The 14,597-nt window shown below is 42.6% G+C and overlaps 1 protein-coding gene across 1 annotated transcript in view; it reads left to right on the top strand.

The window, feature by feature from the left end:
- The first annotated feature begins 510 nt into the window (after positions 1 to 510).
- Positions 511 to 14,597, top strand: part of tsc22d3 (TSC22 domain family, member 3) — a 34,839-nt gene continuing 20,752 nt past the window's right edge. Inside the window, exon 1 of the mRNA XM_071458404.1 lies at positions 511 to 1,298. Coding sequence (XP_071314505.1) covers positions 958 to 1,298 — 341 coding nt within the window. The 5' untranslated portion in view covers positions 511 to 957. The remainder of the gene's footprint in view (positions 1,299 to 14,597) is intronic.

Here is a 14,597-nt window from a genome sequence, read left to right as displayed (position 1 = left end):
AACAACATACAGAAACTATATACTACTACTGAATATATAAAAACTCAGGTAAAAGTTCAACAAAACACATTTTCTTTTCATTTGAAAAGCATGTAAATGCTGCACTGGCAGGTCTCATCCACTGGAATTTTTTTTTTCTTCTTTTCACAAACTTGCAGGACAGACATGTTGCTTTGTGTGTGTTCCTGCGGCCCCCCCTCACTCGGCCACTCCTTGTGCTGTCAGCATGGCAGGGTGGAGCTGACGGAACTGCACATGTTTCAAGCATGCTCTGACGCTTCACTCCTTCTCTTTCTGTTTCTCTTCCCCTGATGTGTGCAAAAAGAAAAGAGGAGGGCCCAGTAATGTAACCAGCTATGCTGTGTACCAATCACATGGGTTTCCCCACCCTCTCTTGCTCCCTCCCTCTCTTTTTGCTCCCTCCCTCTGTCTCTAGGCACGCCAACCTAAGAAAAAAAAAAGTGCAGGGAAAAAAGTGATAAGCAGCAAGCAGCTTCTGGGTTTTGCTTTCAAGCCACTCCTGCTGAATCGGTGTGAGTGAGTGTGTGTGTGTGTGTGTGTGTGTGTGTGTGTGTGTGTGGGGCGTTCACTCTTTCTCCTGCCACAGTAGCTACACATCGCAGCAGCGTCGCCCCGAACAAAAGGCTAAACGCAGCAGAGGCGCAGGAGGGGAAACTCAGGGATAGAAGCAGGCAGAGTGGCCCAGCGTGACTGCACTTCTCAGGGAGGAACTCACCCTGCCATTTAGCCCTCCTGGTCCCGGAGTGGAGACAGGACGCTACACTAGACCAGCCCAGGCTGCCTGTCTGTCTCTCTGCCAGTGCTGATGAGCACACTGAGTCACTGACAGTCTGTCTGTCATTCATACACCTCAGTGTCTGTCATCCTTCACTGAGACTCCTGCACCTGCCCTTCTTCACCTGAGCGTCCTTCCTCTTCCTCCACCTGTCCTCCGAGATGTCAGACGATGACTGCCGCTCGCCCATCGGCCTGGACTGTTGCAGCTGCTGCCTGGACCTGGCCAATGGCTGTGATGACTCCATGTCTGGCAGTCCGGCTCAGGGCCTTGGTACTACGGGGGCCCTGCCGGGAAGCCCCACCAGCCCCAGCGTCAATCACTTCCGCCAGCTCCGCAACCAGCTGATGTACCAGAACCTGAACACGGACAAGCTGAACAACATCATGAGGCAGGACTCCCTGGAGTCAGTCGTCAGAGACCCCTGCTTCCTCCTCAATGAAGGGATCTGCAACAGCAACATTGACCAGACCATGTTGTCTATACTGCTCTTCTTTCACAGGTATGTCTGTTGTTTAATTATCCGACAGGTACATGCTTATCTGATATGGTAACAAATGAAATTAAAAGGTCTTTCATTAGTGCAGGAAATTTGAACTTCAGCTGAAAGTTAGACTTTGCTCCTGCTATAGACACTCAGTGCAAAGTGCACCTCTACACTTCTGTATCTGCATCAGTTTGCTGAAATGAACAGATGGTTTTGGAGACTAATCAGTTCTCTTGAATCAGCACTTCTTCTAAAAAGGCTGACATCAGTATTTACTGTTATGCATTAAGTATATGGTAGGAAGAGGGCACTCATTTTGATTATGTTCATATCCAGAAATGAGTTTCAGATAAGACTGTGAAAGCAGATTATTGATTACATCACATCTACAAGTGTGAGCAACATATTTTGATTTAAATGCTGATTTTCAGTTTTAATTTGGTCTTTGTTGCTGCCTGATTAATTAAAACACTATCATTTTTATTTCACATTCAATTCATTAGAACATGGATCAAAAACTTACAACAATGTCCAAATGTTTGTGCTGCTCATTGTGTCTGTTTCCATCTGCTCTCTCCACGTCTTTCATGCAGCATATTTGATATGTTACCAGCAGTGTTACCACTGTGATTTGTTTCCTTGAGTGAGGCTGTACAGTTTAAGGACAATCGTAAATAATTGTGATACATTTTTTAACTCTGAGAAAGAAATGTTCTTGGACTCAGTCTCAAAGTCAAACTGATGATTTGCACAACGTTACTTCAAAACAACAAAACACTACACAGAGAAAGAAAAAAGCCAGAAAACAAAACCTAACCTAAAAAGAACGTCATGCAAAAACACCAGGTTACTCTAAAACAGCAGTTTATGGTCATGTTGCTTCAATTAAAATGCTCTTTTATTGCTAGAGGTCAATTAAAACTGGCCTGACTCCTTCTCAGTCTCCACCAAACAGTGTTTATAAAGCAGTGTTTGGCAGCTCAGCTCACACTTTCTGAGAGGAAGAGAATGTCCTGCTGCAAAGTTGTTGCCAGTTGGACAGTTTGTTTGGCAGCTACTGTCGAATGACTTCAGCCTCAAATTAACAGTTACCATCTTTCCAGTCAGCTACAGTTCTGACCATCACTGAACTCCTGAGCCTGAGCCAGCAGTTACTGTACAGCGCCCGGTGAGACGGGCTGTTACAGTACATATGGTGTGTGTGGTAATAGGAGCAGTGAAATGTAGACATCTATGGGGAAATCACAGTTACAACAACACAAAGCTGTTATCATCCTATGAGCCACCTTTGAATGTCATATTCTCTGAAGTTGTCGTCATTTGTGTCTGTAAAACAGAGATATGTGTTACAGGATCATGACGTGTCAAACATATAGAACATGAGACATGTGATAACACTGACCTGATAATCTGGCAATAAAAGAAGGTTTTTCTTTTCTGTTAATGATGGTGTTCAAAAGAAATCTTGATCAGAATTAAACTTTGACCCCTGCCTTATACTTTTTTTTTGTCAACGAGAATCTGCTTTCCTGAACTTTCACTGTAAATTCAAACCAACAGCTAAGTTCTTCCTTTACTTTTCAAATTAAAGCAAGAAAAAAAAATGCTGCTGTGTTTTCAAACAAAAAGCAGAGAAAATTGAATTAATAAAATTAATTAACGTTTTCTAATTTAATTTTCATTATGCCTCTGTGCTGATGACAGCTGTGGCCGGAGGCGTCTCAGGAACTCCATGAGGGAATTTCTTCAAATTGAGCACAAACATTCACCTGGGCTCAAAGATGAACGGATTAGATTTTGGTCAAAGGTCGGAGGTCAAGGTCACTGTTATCTCACAAGAATTCACATTATGACAAAACTTCACACAAATGTCCAATAGGAGAAAATGATAAATTGGTGACATTTTATATCCTATGAAATCATAATAACCTCCGGCCATTATTCAACACTGTACAGAAACAGAAGTGGAGATTGTGACTCTATTTCCTGCAACTTGACTTAAAAAGACAGCACATATGTAAGTGACATTAATTAAAACATCTCAGGTAAAACCATTTTTCATCCTAATCAGATAAAAATATCTGTAATAATGTCTGTCCTGATAAAGTTGCCTGGAATGACTAGGGTATGGTATTTAACTGATTCAGTTATTTGAGGGCAATATCATATCAGTAATGTTCTCTGGCCAAGAAGCCTTATCAGTATTTTATCAAACCTCTCCAGGAGCCAGGCTGCTACAGAATATCCCAATACGTTAAATATTAACCTGTATTAACTCTGCTATATGTTATTTCTGTTAAAGACTGTTCATATCTCCTGTGACGTTGATAGATATTGCATGACTACAGATGGTACAAGAGATGTAAATCCATTTATGATGCAGTGGAAGTGATGGGCTGATGTAGCGATGATTAGCTTAACTGGCTTTAACCTGATTTTGTTGCTTTTGGCTGTAAAAGCTTATCAGTGCCAAACTCTCAGGCTGCTGGAGAGAGCAACACATTTTATATAACTTGTTTTCATATCATATACACACAGCAGAGCTAACATGAATAAAGATCAGATATAGGCTTTCTGACAACCTTCCACACACAACAGCTGTTTTAATGCTCATTCATTTGACACCATTTTAGGTGATATTGTTGCTTGTTGTGGAGCTGCATTATTCAATGGAGGAACAAGTTGTTCTCTATTTATTTATGATAGCAAGGGTGTGTCAGTAAGGATGAAGAACAACGGGTGAAGGAACTTTGGGTTGAGGAATGCAGCTCCAGCTGGTGCTCCCTTCTGACAACGAGAGCTAAATAAATCAGTGAACAAATCATGCTTTTCAAACAAGAGATTTTTATTTCAGTACAGTACGGTCAAATTGTTCTTAGATGCCTTGGATATGCTCAGATGAGTTATTATTCACTTCATTCAGTGTTTACAATATCATACTTTGAATAATGCTTGCTGGCACGGCTTTGTTCAAAGTGTTACACAACTGTTCCACTTTCTTTATTTCTCCACTAACCTACACTATATACTTTCAAGGTTGTACAATTTATTAGATTATTTATATAATGCATACTGCCATTAGTAGTAATGAAGTGATAGCATTTGGTCTTCTTGTCTGCTTATGTGGAAAATGACTCACACACAGGACTGGCATCTCCCAGGAGGTGAGAAAAATCAGGTTATAATTGCCAATATTTGTGATGTTTCTGGCTCAGAGGCAGAGGCATGTGTTCACCCATGCCATTGGCCAGTGTGACCGTGCATCTGTCTGCGCCAGCTCAACTGTTTGCCTGACAAACAGAGTCTTTAGTCAGAACACTTTGTTCCCGAACCTTCCCTTCTCAAGAGGGAATCACAGACACGGATCATGTGGCTTTCATGGACAGACTTTCTCGCAGGATTAAAACACTGATTTCAAATGTGCACCCTTACAGTTCTTCATGCAGAAACACAAATACACTCATTCATTCACACATGTGCTCACAGTCTAATCCTGTCAAGAAAGCTGCCTTGCTGAGCTGAGGTTTGCAGAAGTTCATGCATTTTTCAAGTGCTCGCTGCGGGAGGGCCCAGCTTCTGATGAAAGCCTGGCTGAAGTTGACTTCACCCTGGGTGGTCAATCTGCCAAGCAGCTATCATTCTCATTTGCCACTTGTTAACAGAATAAAATGTTCAGCATAGCCCGTGGAAGCAAGCCAGGATGCTCTTTTGGACTTGTTGAATATCAATATGAGACAGTGGCCGTGGCCAGAAAATGTGTTATGTAAATGATTCAAGGGTCATGGAAATGTGCTGAGAGGAGAATTTGAACTCATAAGTCTTGTTTGGTGTTTGAGGCAGAGCCAGGGACCCTGAGGGGGACAGGATCTGTGATTTCCACGGGATAAAACCAGAGGAAATGTGTTGATTTACTTTGAGGCTTAGAGAGCTACACTTGGCTGCAAAGAAAGAGGTACTCTTGCACACCTTCACCCCAGGCAGTCAGTCAGTACTTAGCAGCCACTAAACACCATCACATGCCAGGGTTCAGAGGGGTGAAGAGCCTGCAGTGATGACACAGTAACATTTATCACAGGACTTGACTTCAGGTCTGTGACCAGTCAGTCAGTCAGTCAGTAAGCAGTCAAAACACAAAGGAAAAAGAACATCACAACACAAAGGTGTCACTGCAGCAGCCACCAACCAGGGACAGGGCTGAGGAGTTCGCACACTTCAGTCAACAGAGCTCCATTTCAATTTTATAGGCCTCAATATTCTATCTATTAAATCTCTGAAGAGAGAAAATGTTGTTTTAAGTGATTGAATGAGAACAAAGGTAGAGTGTTGCTGCCCTGACACCGTGATGAAGTTAAATATCCGAGGTTTGGTTGAAATTCATACACATTTTTAAGATCCCAACATCACTAAAGCCTGTGTCATATAAGAGTGGCAATAAAAACAAACTGATTTAAGGTATACTGATTAATTTCCAGATGTCAGCTCATGCACAAAGTAACACACGAGAAAACACTCCACCTTAAAAGTAGCTGGTAGCTGCCGGTCGTCTTTGAGCAGCACAGTGAATGAAATGGTAAATTAGTAAGGATGAAAAGTCAGAAAACCTGTAATCCATCATTCACTCCTCTGACGCTGGCGATGAATTTACACAGAAACAGAAAACCAGTCTGTTAAACCACTGAGCTGCTGCAAATGAAAACTAGCTTAGCTATGTTTTCATAGCCGAGACTGTTAGCTTAGCTGGACTCTGCCTGCACTGCAGCTTGTGCTCAGAAAGGATGTTTCCAAAGTTCCAAGTAAATGAAATCTTCTGTTGAAAACTTCAGTTTATTCACCTGCTGATTAATGCCACACTAATACAACTTACATGGCATCGTCTAACACTTCGTAACAAGATGTTTGGCTGATGCTAACAATGTGGTCACAGCTGATAAATGTATGTAAATGTTTAGAACCATTGTGGGCACAGTAGTTACATAACCTTCAAAACGAGCGTGTGCTCCATAGGTGCGTTCCTGTTCTTAAACAAGCAGACTACACCTCAGATTGAAATGTATGCAGACTTTCATGTAGCCTACCTGTCTGTAGCCGTCACTGTAGAAGAGAAACAAAGCTTCAGAACCAGTTGAGAAAGTTTGTTGCTTGCATGTGTGAGGGCGTCCGACATGTAACTCCTGTCTGTTGGTTCAGGTCTGTGGACTGAGAAAGAGAGAGAATTCTGCTGCTGAATGGGAGAGAAGGTGATTGTTATGTCTGAGTACAGTTGAACGCATCAGCCTGTGTGAGAGGGGACTGTATGGAAAACTGTACAAAAATGTCAGTAAAAGGATTCCCACACAACAGTTACAACCTCTGACTAGTTTTCATTTTCTGCTCAGACACAACTATTTGTACTTCTGACACTTTGTTGCCACGGCAACCTACAGGCCTCATTACAGTATTAAAAGCTGTTCTCTTTGACCCGAGAGGACCACCGGCCGCTGGCGGTCCTCCAGTTGACTACTGAACATGACCGAGCCCTCCCACAATGGACAGGAGACAGGATCCAGCTGTGACAGAGACCCCGCTGGGTTTTCCAGCTCCACTCTGGGATCCAAATATAAACCGCTAAATAGTTCTGCTACAAGACGTCAGTTTTTTTGGAGTGGAGACCTATGTTTAGTGATCCAGTGCGGAGAGGTTATGGAAAGTGTCTCTGCCATGTGTAAACCGTCCAGAAATCGGAGAGTATATTTAGCAATCCTTAAGTTTTTCAATTCCAAGGCGTCTCTACTAAACTACAGTTTCTTATATTTAGGTTTAGTACATGACAGTGGATCAACTGTCAGTGCAGTGCACTAGAATAAGAAGTAAATACTTTGTTAATATTGGACGTGCCTGGAGATTGACCTGTTTAGTTCATTTACATGTAGGTCACACCTGGAGAACTGCTTTCTGCTATCAGTCACAGGGCAGCTCTGCCTTTGAGAGCCAGTCATTTGCATGGAAGACTTACACTAACAAAGGCAATACACACTTTTGAAGGACTCACACAGGGATCATAGTGCACCCTGCTTCTGGATGTTTTTGTTGGGTATAAATGCTTTACAGGCTTCAGGTGTTACTATTGAAAAGTGGGTGAAAACAATATGTGGGAGGGAGAGAGGAGAAACAAGGTGCTCACTCACATCTGAATTTAGGCATCTGCCTCTTCCCCCTCCCAGTGTATTCAGGCTTGTTCTGCAGATAACACTGTGTCATTGTTGAAGCACAGAAATCAGTCAGGAATGTAAAGATGTGGGATAAAGCAAACAAAACACAGTTCCTCTGTATTCTCCACGGCTGTAAGCTACGCTATATAATGAAGAAAACATCCCCAGAGCTCGGGCCACACTCAGTACAAACATACAGCACAATTACAGCATCATTGTCTATGAATTACCATATATAAGCTGCTACAAGCTGTAACAGGCGCAGGGATCACAGAGAAACTAACTGCTGCACCAGTGTTGAAATTCTAATTTCACATCCCTTCCACTGCCACAAAGAAATTCATAGGAGAGAGCAGCATAATCTGAAGTCTAGTGTAGGTACAACACAATACACTATGAGGGAGGAGGAATATGCTGAGTTTGAAACTATTGCTGTTCTTGTCTCTCCCAGTTTTGCCCACATGAAAGGCTTGTAAATGTCAGACACATCCCTGCTGACGACAGAACCTGTATCCAATTACACTTTTTTTTCTAATCCTCTAAGATCTTTTTTGCAAAGAAAACTAAATAGTGTAATTTTGTGTCTCCTGTAAAAAGAAAAAAACTATGTGTCCTATAAAGATTTGACGAGAGTTACATAACTTCATGGGCTGCAGGTGGCAGGGAAGACGGATGCAAACAAAAACAGGGATTAGTGGCAAGAAGGCAAAGGGAAGGATGTTGGGGTGGAAGAACAAATTCATGGCCGGGCAAGTCTTAGGAGCCAATCCCTGAAAAACAAAGGGCATGAAGGTGAGGCAATGTCAGAGGAGAGAGAGAGGGAGAGGGAGAGCTGGAGGGAGAGTCAGTGGCAGACAAACAGCCAGGCAGGAGACAAAACATAGACACAACCCGCTAAAAATAGAGTGCTGTTGACACTCCAAGATATAGGTGGACTGCAGATGTCTGTAGTAAAAGTCACAACCTTTCTCTATAGCTAAAGGAAGTCATCTTTTAGTCTCAGAGGACGTAGGAAGCCATGAGAAGTGTTTGTTTTACGGCTGTTTTTATGAGTTTCCTCAATAACACAGACTTTGGCCACTTCAGTGTTGAACAGAGACATTCAGAGAGAGATTAATTAACAGTATTGGTAAAGACTGGATTTTCTAACACATGTTGGGAGATAGTTGGTGTTTGCTCCACACATGAGCCCTGTGCAGTTTTTATCACTGTGGGCCCAGTTTAAAGAGAGATGTACAATAATGGCTTTTTAATGGACCTCTTGAGTTACTGGCTCGTTGTGTTGTGACTGTGTGAATCGGCTGCTGTTGGTCCTGTGCCAGACGACGCCTGGAGCCACTCTTGAATGGTTTGTGCAAGTATATGTTTATGTGCGTATATATGTGTGTCTGTTTGTGTGTATGGTGCTTTTCAGTGCTCTCCTATTAGCTGTCTGCTGCGTAAGTGGTGATCAACACACACACACACAATGAATCGGTAATGAATGTCATCATTACCGACCCCTTTAGCAGACAGTGTGTGTCAATGCACATACACACCCTGTACTATAGGTTGATGCAACCTCCTGTGAACAGCCCCTCCCTTACCAACACTGCTGCGGTTCCCTGTTCCGTTGCCGCTGACAACGTGATCAACAGAACATGCTAATCAGATGCTAATCAGTAACAGCATCTCTGCTTTCCGTGCGCTTTGTTTCAATGGCTGCAAAAGTTTCTCTCCCCACAAAGAACCTTCTACATATTGTTTATATGACCCAGAAAATCTTTATTCTGATGACACTGCAGTTCATTATGAAATGATCACACACACAATCTTAGCACCTATTAGCAGCTTACGTCTTCAATCAGTCCCCAAAAATACACTATTTACTCTTGTTTGAGAAACTTCTCTTGGACACGTTTTTATAAATGTATGTGTTCAGGAGCAACAGATGTGCGTGAGGCTGACAGCACAGACGGGCTGAGGAGGTGTGACCATACTGGAAGATAGATTCATGGGCTGTTGGTTTTGATCTTTTCATGGGAATTGTTGAGAATAATGAATACAACCAGTCTTATTCGTTGAAGATTAGTGAGAGACCTTTATAACAAAATTTTCTTTATTTCTTTTTTATAAATAATTCTTGGAATCTTTTAATCAACCAGTAATCTGCAATGACAGCTGCAAGGGTCAGGAATTAGTGGTTCATCTGTCTGTCTGGAAGATATAAGACACACTCCTTAGCAACCCAGACACTCACGCACAAATATGAACATGCTTATCAGTGTCCGGTACACAGAGGTGACCCACAGCATTATGTTGTTGTTGACACATCACCACAGCACAATCCAGCTAAGCTCTTTTGTCCTGAGTGCCCGAGAGTTGAGACACAGTCTATACCAGAGGTGGATTAAACATGTATCAGTAACACATCACGTTTGCCATCTGAGTCAAATCCTCAACATCACAGCTGGAAAAGTCTGAGAATTATGAGAAGGGGTTGAATATACCCATCTTCTAGACTTCTACTGTATGTTACTGCCTCGCATTGGAAAAATAACATCAAAAACCTGAAAGAGAAAGAAACATGTTTGTTTAACAGAACGTACTGACTGATGGTACGAATCTGCTTTTATAAATGTGCTAAATATCTGCTTAATAGGCCTTGAAAATGTAACTGGGAGTTAAAAACAAACTTGAAACAAACTAACAAACTCTGCAATTAGTGAAACATCAAAGAGCAACTTTCTCACTGCGTAATGCCTGTGTCTCATGACTATTATCATGCTACAGTTATAAATAATAGATATCCAGTATCAAAGTGTCAAAGAAATACAGTTTTTCTTGTTGTTGTGATCATGGAGTAAAATGCGTTCAGAATAATGATGTGGTTCCTGGAAAAAACTCTGAACTGGAGCACATGAGGCTCAGCTGTGCCACATAAACATCACTTAAAAAATGATGAAGGATTCCTGAAACAAGCCCACGAAAAATATGGAGTTGAAATAATGGCATGGATCCCCCCAGCACAGCTGAGAACAGACACCTGTGGGATGGTTGTGGAAAGTACAAACTGGGAAATAAAGAGGGAAACTTTCTTAAAAAAGTGATTCCACAAATACTTCAGAGGACGGATGTAGCACCACCCATCCATCAAACTCCTCTCATGCTTCATCTGTGTCCCTCCCACTTCTGTTTGCCACATCTCTTCCCTCTCTTTCCTTCTTCATCTCGCTCGTCCTAGTTGGCAGCTGTTGAACTTATGTAAGTCGGGAGGGGGGGGGGGGGTTTGGAGTGACCATGGCTTGCGCTCACTGCCTTATCTGTTTGGACCACGGCTATGGCGCCTATTTAGATAATAAGGCAGTCTGTCAACACTTGCCATCACACACATTCCCTACCCACACACACACACACACACACACAGCCCTGGTTTTGACAGTGAGTAATCATGTGACAAACAGTCAGTATATTATAATTACGCTCTTGAAATCGGTATTAGACAGTAATACAGCTGCCATAACGCTGCAGATTAGGGGTTCGTGTACTGTGATTTGCCCTTTTCATTAAACTGCAGCTTGCACACGTCAGCCTGCGGTACCATAGTGTTAGTCAGGCAGTGGAAAATATGGGAATTCATGGTGAGGATGGAGGGAAGCTGAAATGATGGAGTTATTAGACAGGCACCACCCAGCCTGAGCGGCACAAGCTGCAGGCTGGAGGGCAGTGAAAACTTGGTTCTGTCCTGTTTTGATTATTATGGGATTCCGACTCTGTCTCTAACTCTGCATGAGAAGTGAGATGTGGTAACGCACCCTGCGGCTAAGGGCCAAGTTACAGTTTGGCTGAGGTGAGGAACAGTAGATCTGGAGTGGAAAGCAGTTCTTTTCATGAGCGTTCTGTTGTTTCCTCCAGATCCTTGGGGAACAGGTCATTTTGTTGACTGAATATGTAAAAACTTGACTTGTCTCTTTATGTATCCAAATGGAAACAGTTTGTATAAAAATAAAATAAAAAAAACTCTGGTAAGAATTTCATTTTTTTGTCTGGCAGCCTCCCTCTAAAGGACTGGCATACCCAGAATCTTTTCAAATTCACTCTGACACGTATTCCATCTGTTTTCTCTGGACGCCTGTTTCATAATCCCAAGTGCTGTTATCCCACACTGAGTCAGTTTTCTCTCTACCACAATAGTCTGCTACACAATGCAGCCAGACAGCGCTTTTGTGGAGGCCTATCATTAGCCTATCTTATTCCCCCTGGGCACTATTCACATGCAGGTTGGGTACATGATGTACCCTACCCAGAGTGCACACACACACACACACACACACACAGGGAAATTGCTGGGTAATTAGGATGCATATAGAATTCACCTTGTATCAGCTCAAACTCACACAAATGTGCGCAGCCTTATCAAATATCCATGAGTATCCACACACAAACAAACACACAAACCCACACACACACACACACACACACACACACAGTCTTACGATGTCTTTACCCTGCTGGGAATGGTGCTAGCATTAGACATACTTTAGCAGCGACGTTGCCACAGCCCATTACTGAGAAGTGAGTCTTGAGGAAAAAACAATGACTTCTCTGAACTTTTGCGCGTCATAAAATGATGATTTCTGCAACACAGGAAAGGTAACAGCACCAGCACCAGTCACATGGTTACTTGACATATGCAGTTTGGCAACTCACTGTGTTTTCCTCTGAACTTCTGTGTTTGCTAGAGCAGAAGCTTTTGAACTCTTTGAGTGGATGTGTAATTTAAAAGTTTCCCAAACATGACTTTCCTGCCATGCAATGAGCAGCACTGTAATGATTTTGGTATTAAGAAGCATAAAAGAACACAATTATGGTCAGAGAGCTGATGTCAAATGCAGTTAAACTCATTTCTGTTGTTTTGGCTCATTAAAAATTATGTAATGTGGGTGTTTAAAAGTAAATGTAAATGTATAAGTGGCTTTATAATGGAGTGGCATCTGCTTCCTATCTCACAATCATCTCCTTCATTGAATCCACAGTATCTTTGTGGTGTTTTAACATTTACTTCAATTAAATTTTTCTGAAGCGTTAACCTCACTTTGAAAGTCGTGTCACCCCAATGACACCCGCCCCATGTCTGGGAACTCCTGTGTTGTGCTGTCATCTGTAATTGCATCTTTAAACTGGGCCTTTGCACAACAGTGAGAGGATAAGAAAAATAAACAAGCGAGAGACTTCACAGAGTCGTCAAGCTGTTAGACGGAGAGGGAAACGTGTTGGGCAACCTGGTGCAAGGCGTTTGTTTCATCAGATGAATCGGGGTGTGCTGTAAAGTTTGTTGCTAAATCAAGAAAACTTTTTTTTTTCTGTGATGGCAAAAGCAGAGTTTGGCAGAAACTGAAAGTCATATAAATGCTACTCTGAATTACAGTTTACAGTATACATGCTCAGAAAGGCCAAATGACTGGCAAATCCCCACCAACCATAATCAAACTCTGACTTGTGTGTAATGAATATGGTTTCCTGTTTGTTACTGGTGTGTCCAAATTTCCAGACTCTCACTGGCTTCAAGTGTCCCTGCACTACTGGAGAGGAGTCTGTGAGAACGCAAAGAGACAGACACAAATTTGACAACAACAACAAAAAAAGACAAAAGTGAAAGAAAAAGAGGAAACCAGCGAAATGTGATGCAGGAGAAACTCCTCCAAATGTACTGTTTGTCCTCAGTGATGACACTGCAGTTATGGCAGCGAGTCACAGACCATGAAAAGACAAAGCTGATTATATCAGCATTTTATTGCTACAACTGTGGCTGTTAAAATGAAGCCAGTTCTCATCAATACGACTTGAACAGAAGAAAGCAGAGGCACGCCGGGCTGAGGAGCAGTTTGGTTCCACTGGCACGCAGCAGCAGTGGAATGAAAAGGTGGACCTGTTCTGCCAGGCTCTTTCTCTCTCTGGATAACGTTCTGGCAGACGAGAGCCTGCGAGAGAGAGAAGAAAACTGAACGTATGAGCCAAGTTTCAGTGAGTCTGTGATTGTTTCTGGCCGTTCCTCAGCAGAGAGACAGAGAGAGATGGAGAGGGAGGCACTGAGACTCAAATGAGCCAAAATAACAAGATGCATCCTGTCCAAGGCCTCACTTCTGTCTTTGTTCAGTGTTTAAAAGAGGCAGCCAGTCGTACCATGGGGCAGCCGGTGCTGATGGAGCATTATGCCTCCCTCCCCCGCCATCTTACTGCTCCATCATAAGGAGCAATTAGCACCAGTGACATTAAATGACCTCTTTCTACATTCCTTCCAGTATGGTGTCATGGAGAGGAGTGAGTCACAGACTCATCATTATGTTTGCATGTCGTGGTGTTTACACAGTCTAGGATTAGGCTAAACAACAGCCATCTGAAAACATGGAGATGCTTCTGCAGCAGAGTGACGCAGCTCCGATGACCAGCGAGGCCGCTGCCAACAAAGTGTGGGACTCTGGGAGGAATATTGACAAATGCTGAAACTCTTTTCCCTCCATTTTTTCATCTGTTGCTCCAAAACACACACACACACACACACACACACACACACACACACACACACACACACACACACACACACACACACACACACACATTCCATCCAGACTGCCATCCAAGTCTTTTCAGGGGGCTGCAGTGCACACAAAGATCTATCTATTACTGGCCTGAGTGCAAGGTGACATATAAGGGGAAGTGGAGCCTGCACCGCTCTGTAAGAGAGAGAGAGAGAAAAGAGGGGAATTTATGTAACACTCAAGGTCATGACCTTTCAGTTCTCATGAGCCAACAGTGCTGAAGTTTAATTTTTTTTTGCGTCAGTAGAAGCGTCTTTCACTGTGGAAGAGCTCGAGCTGAGCAGGAAGACTGATAGTTGACCCAGTCTTCACCTGTAAAGACACAGCTTGGTGCTCAGCCTGACAGAGTTCTAGATATACACATAAACGGATGCCAAAGAAAAAGCAAGAACACACTGATGTAAACAACGATATAAGTTGGAGTTGATTTTATTTTTTAAATGATCCCACCTTTTTAATTTGGAGTGCTTTTTAAAAATCCTTTTCCATGCTGCCAAAGTAGAGGCTCACGTCTACAGGAATGCAACAGGAAATCACAGTCATCTGTG

The sequence above is a fragment of the Trachinotus anak genome, unplaced genomic scaffold, assembly GCF_046630095.1.
Source record: "Trachinotus anak isolate AG129_WGS33_773 ecotype Australia unplaced genomic scaffold, CSIRO_AGI_Tana_v1 ptg000021l, whole genome shotgun sequence".
In the NCBI taxonomy this organism is placed as follows: Eukaryota; Metazoa; Chordata; class Actinopteri; order Carangiformes; family Carangidae; genus Trachinotus; species Trachinotus anak.
This window is presented reverse-complemented; position numbering and strand designations above follow the sequence as displayed.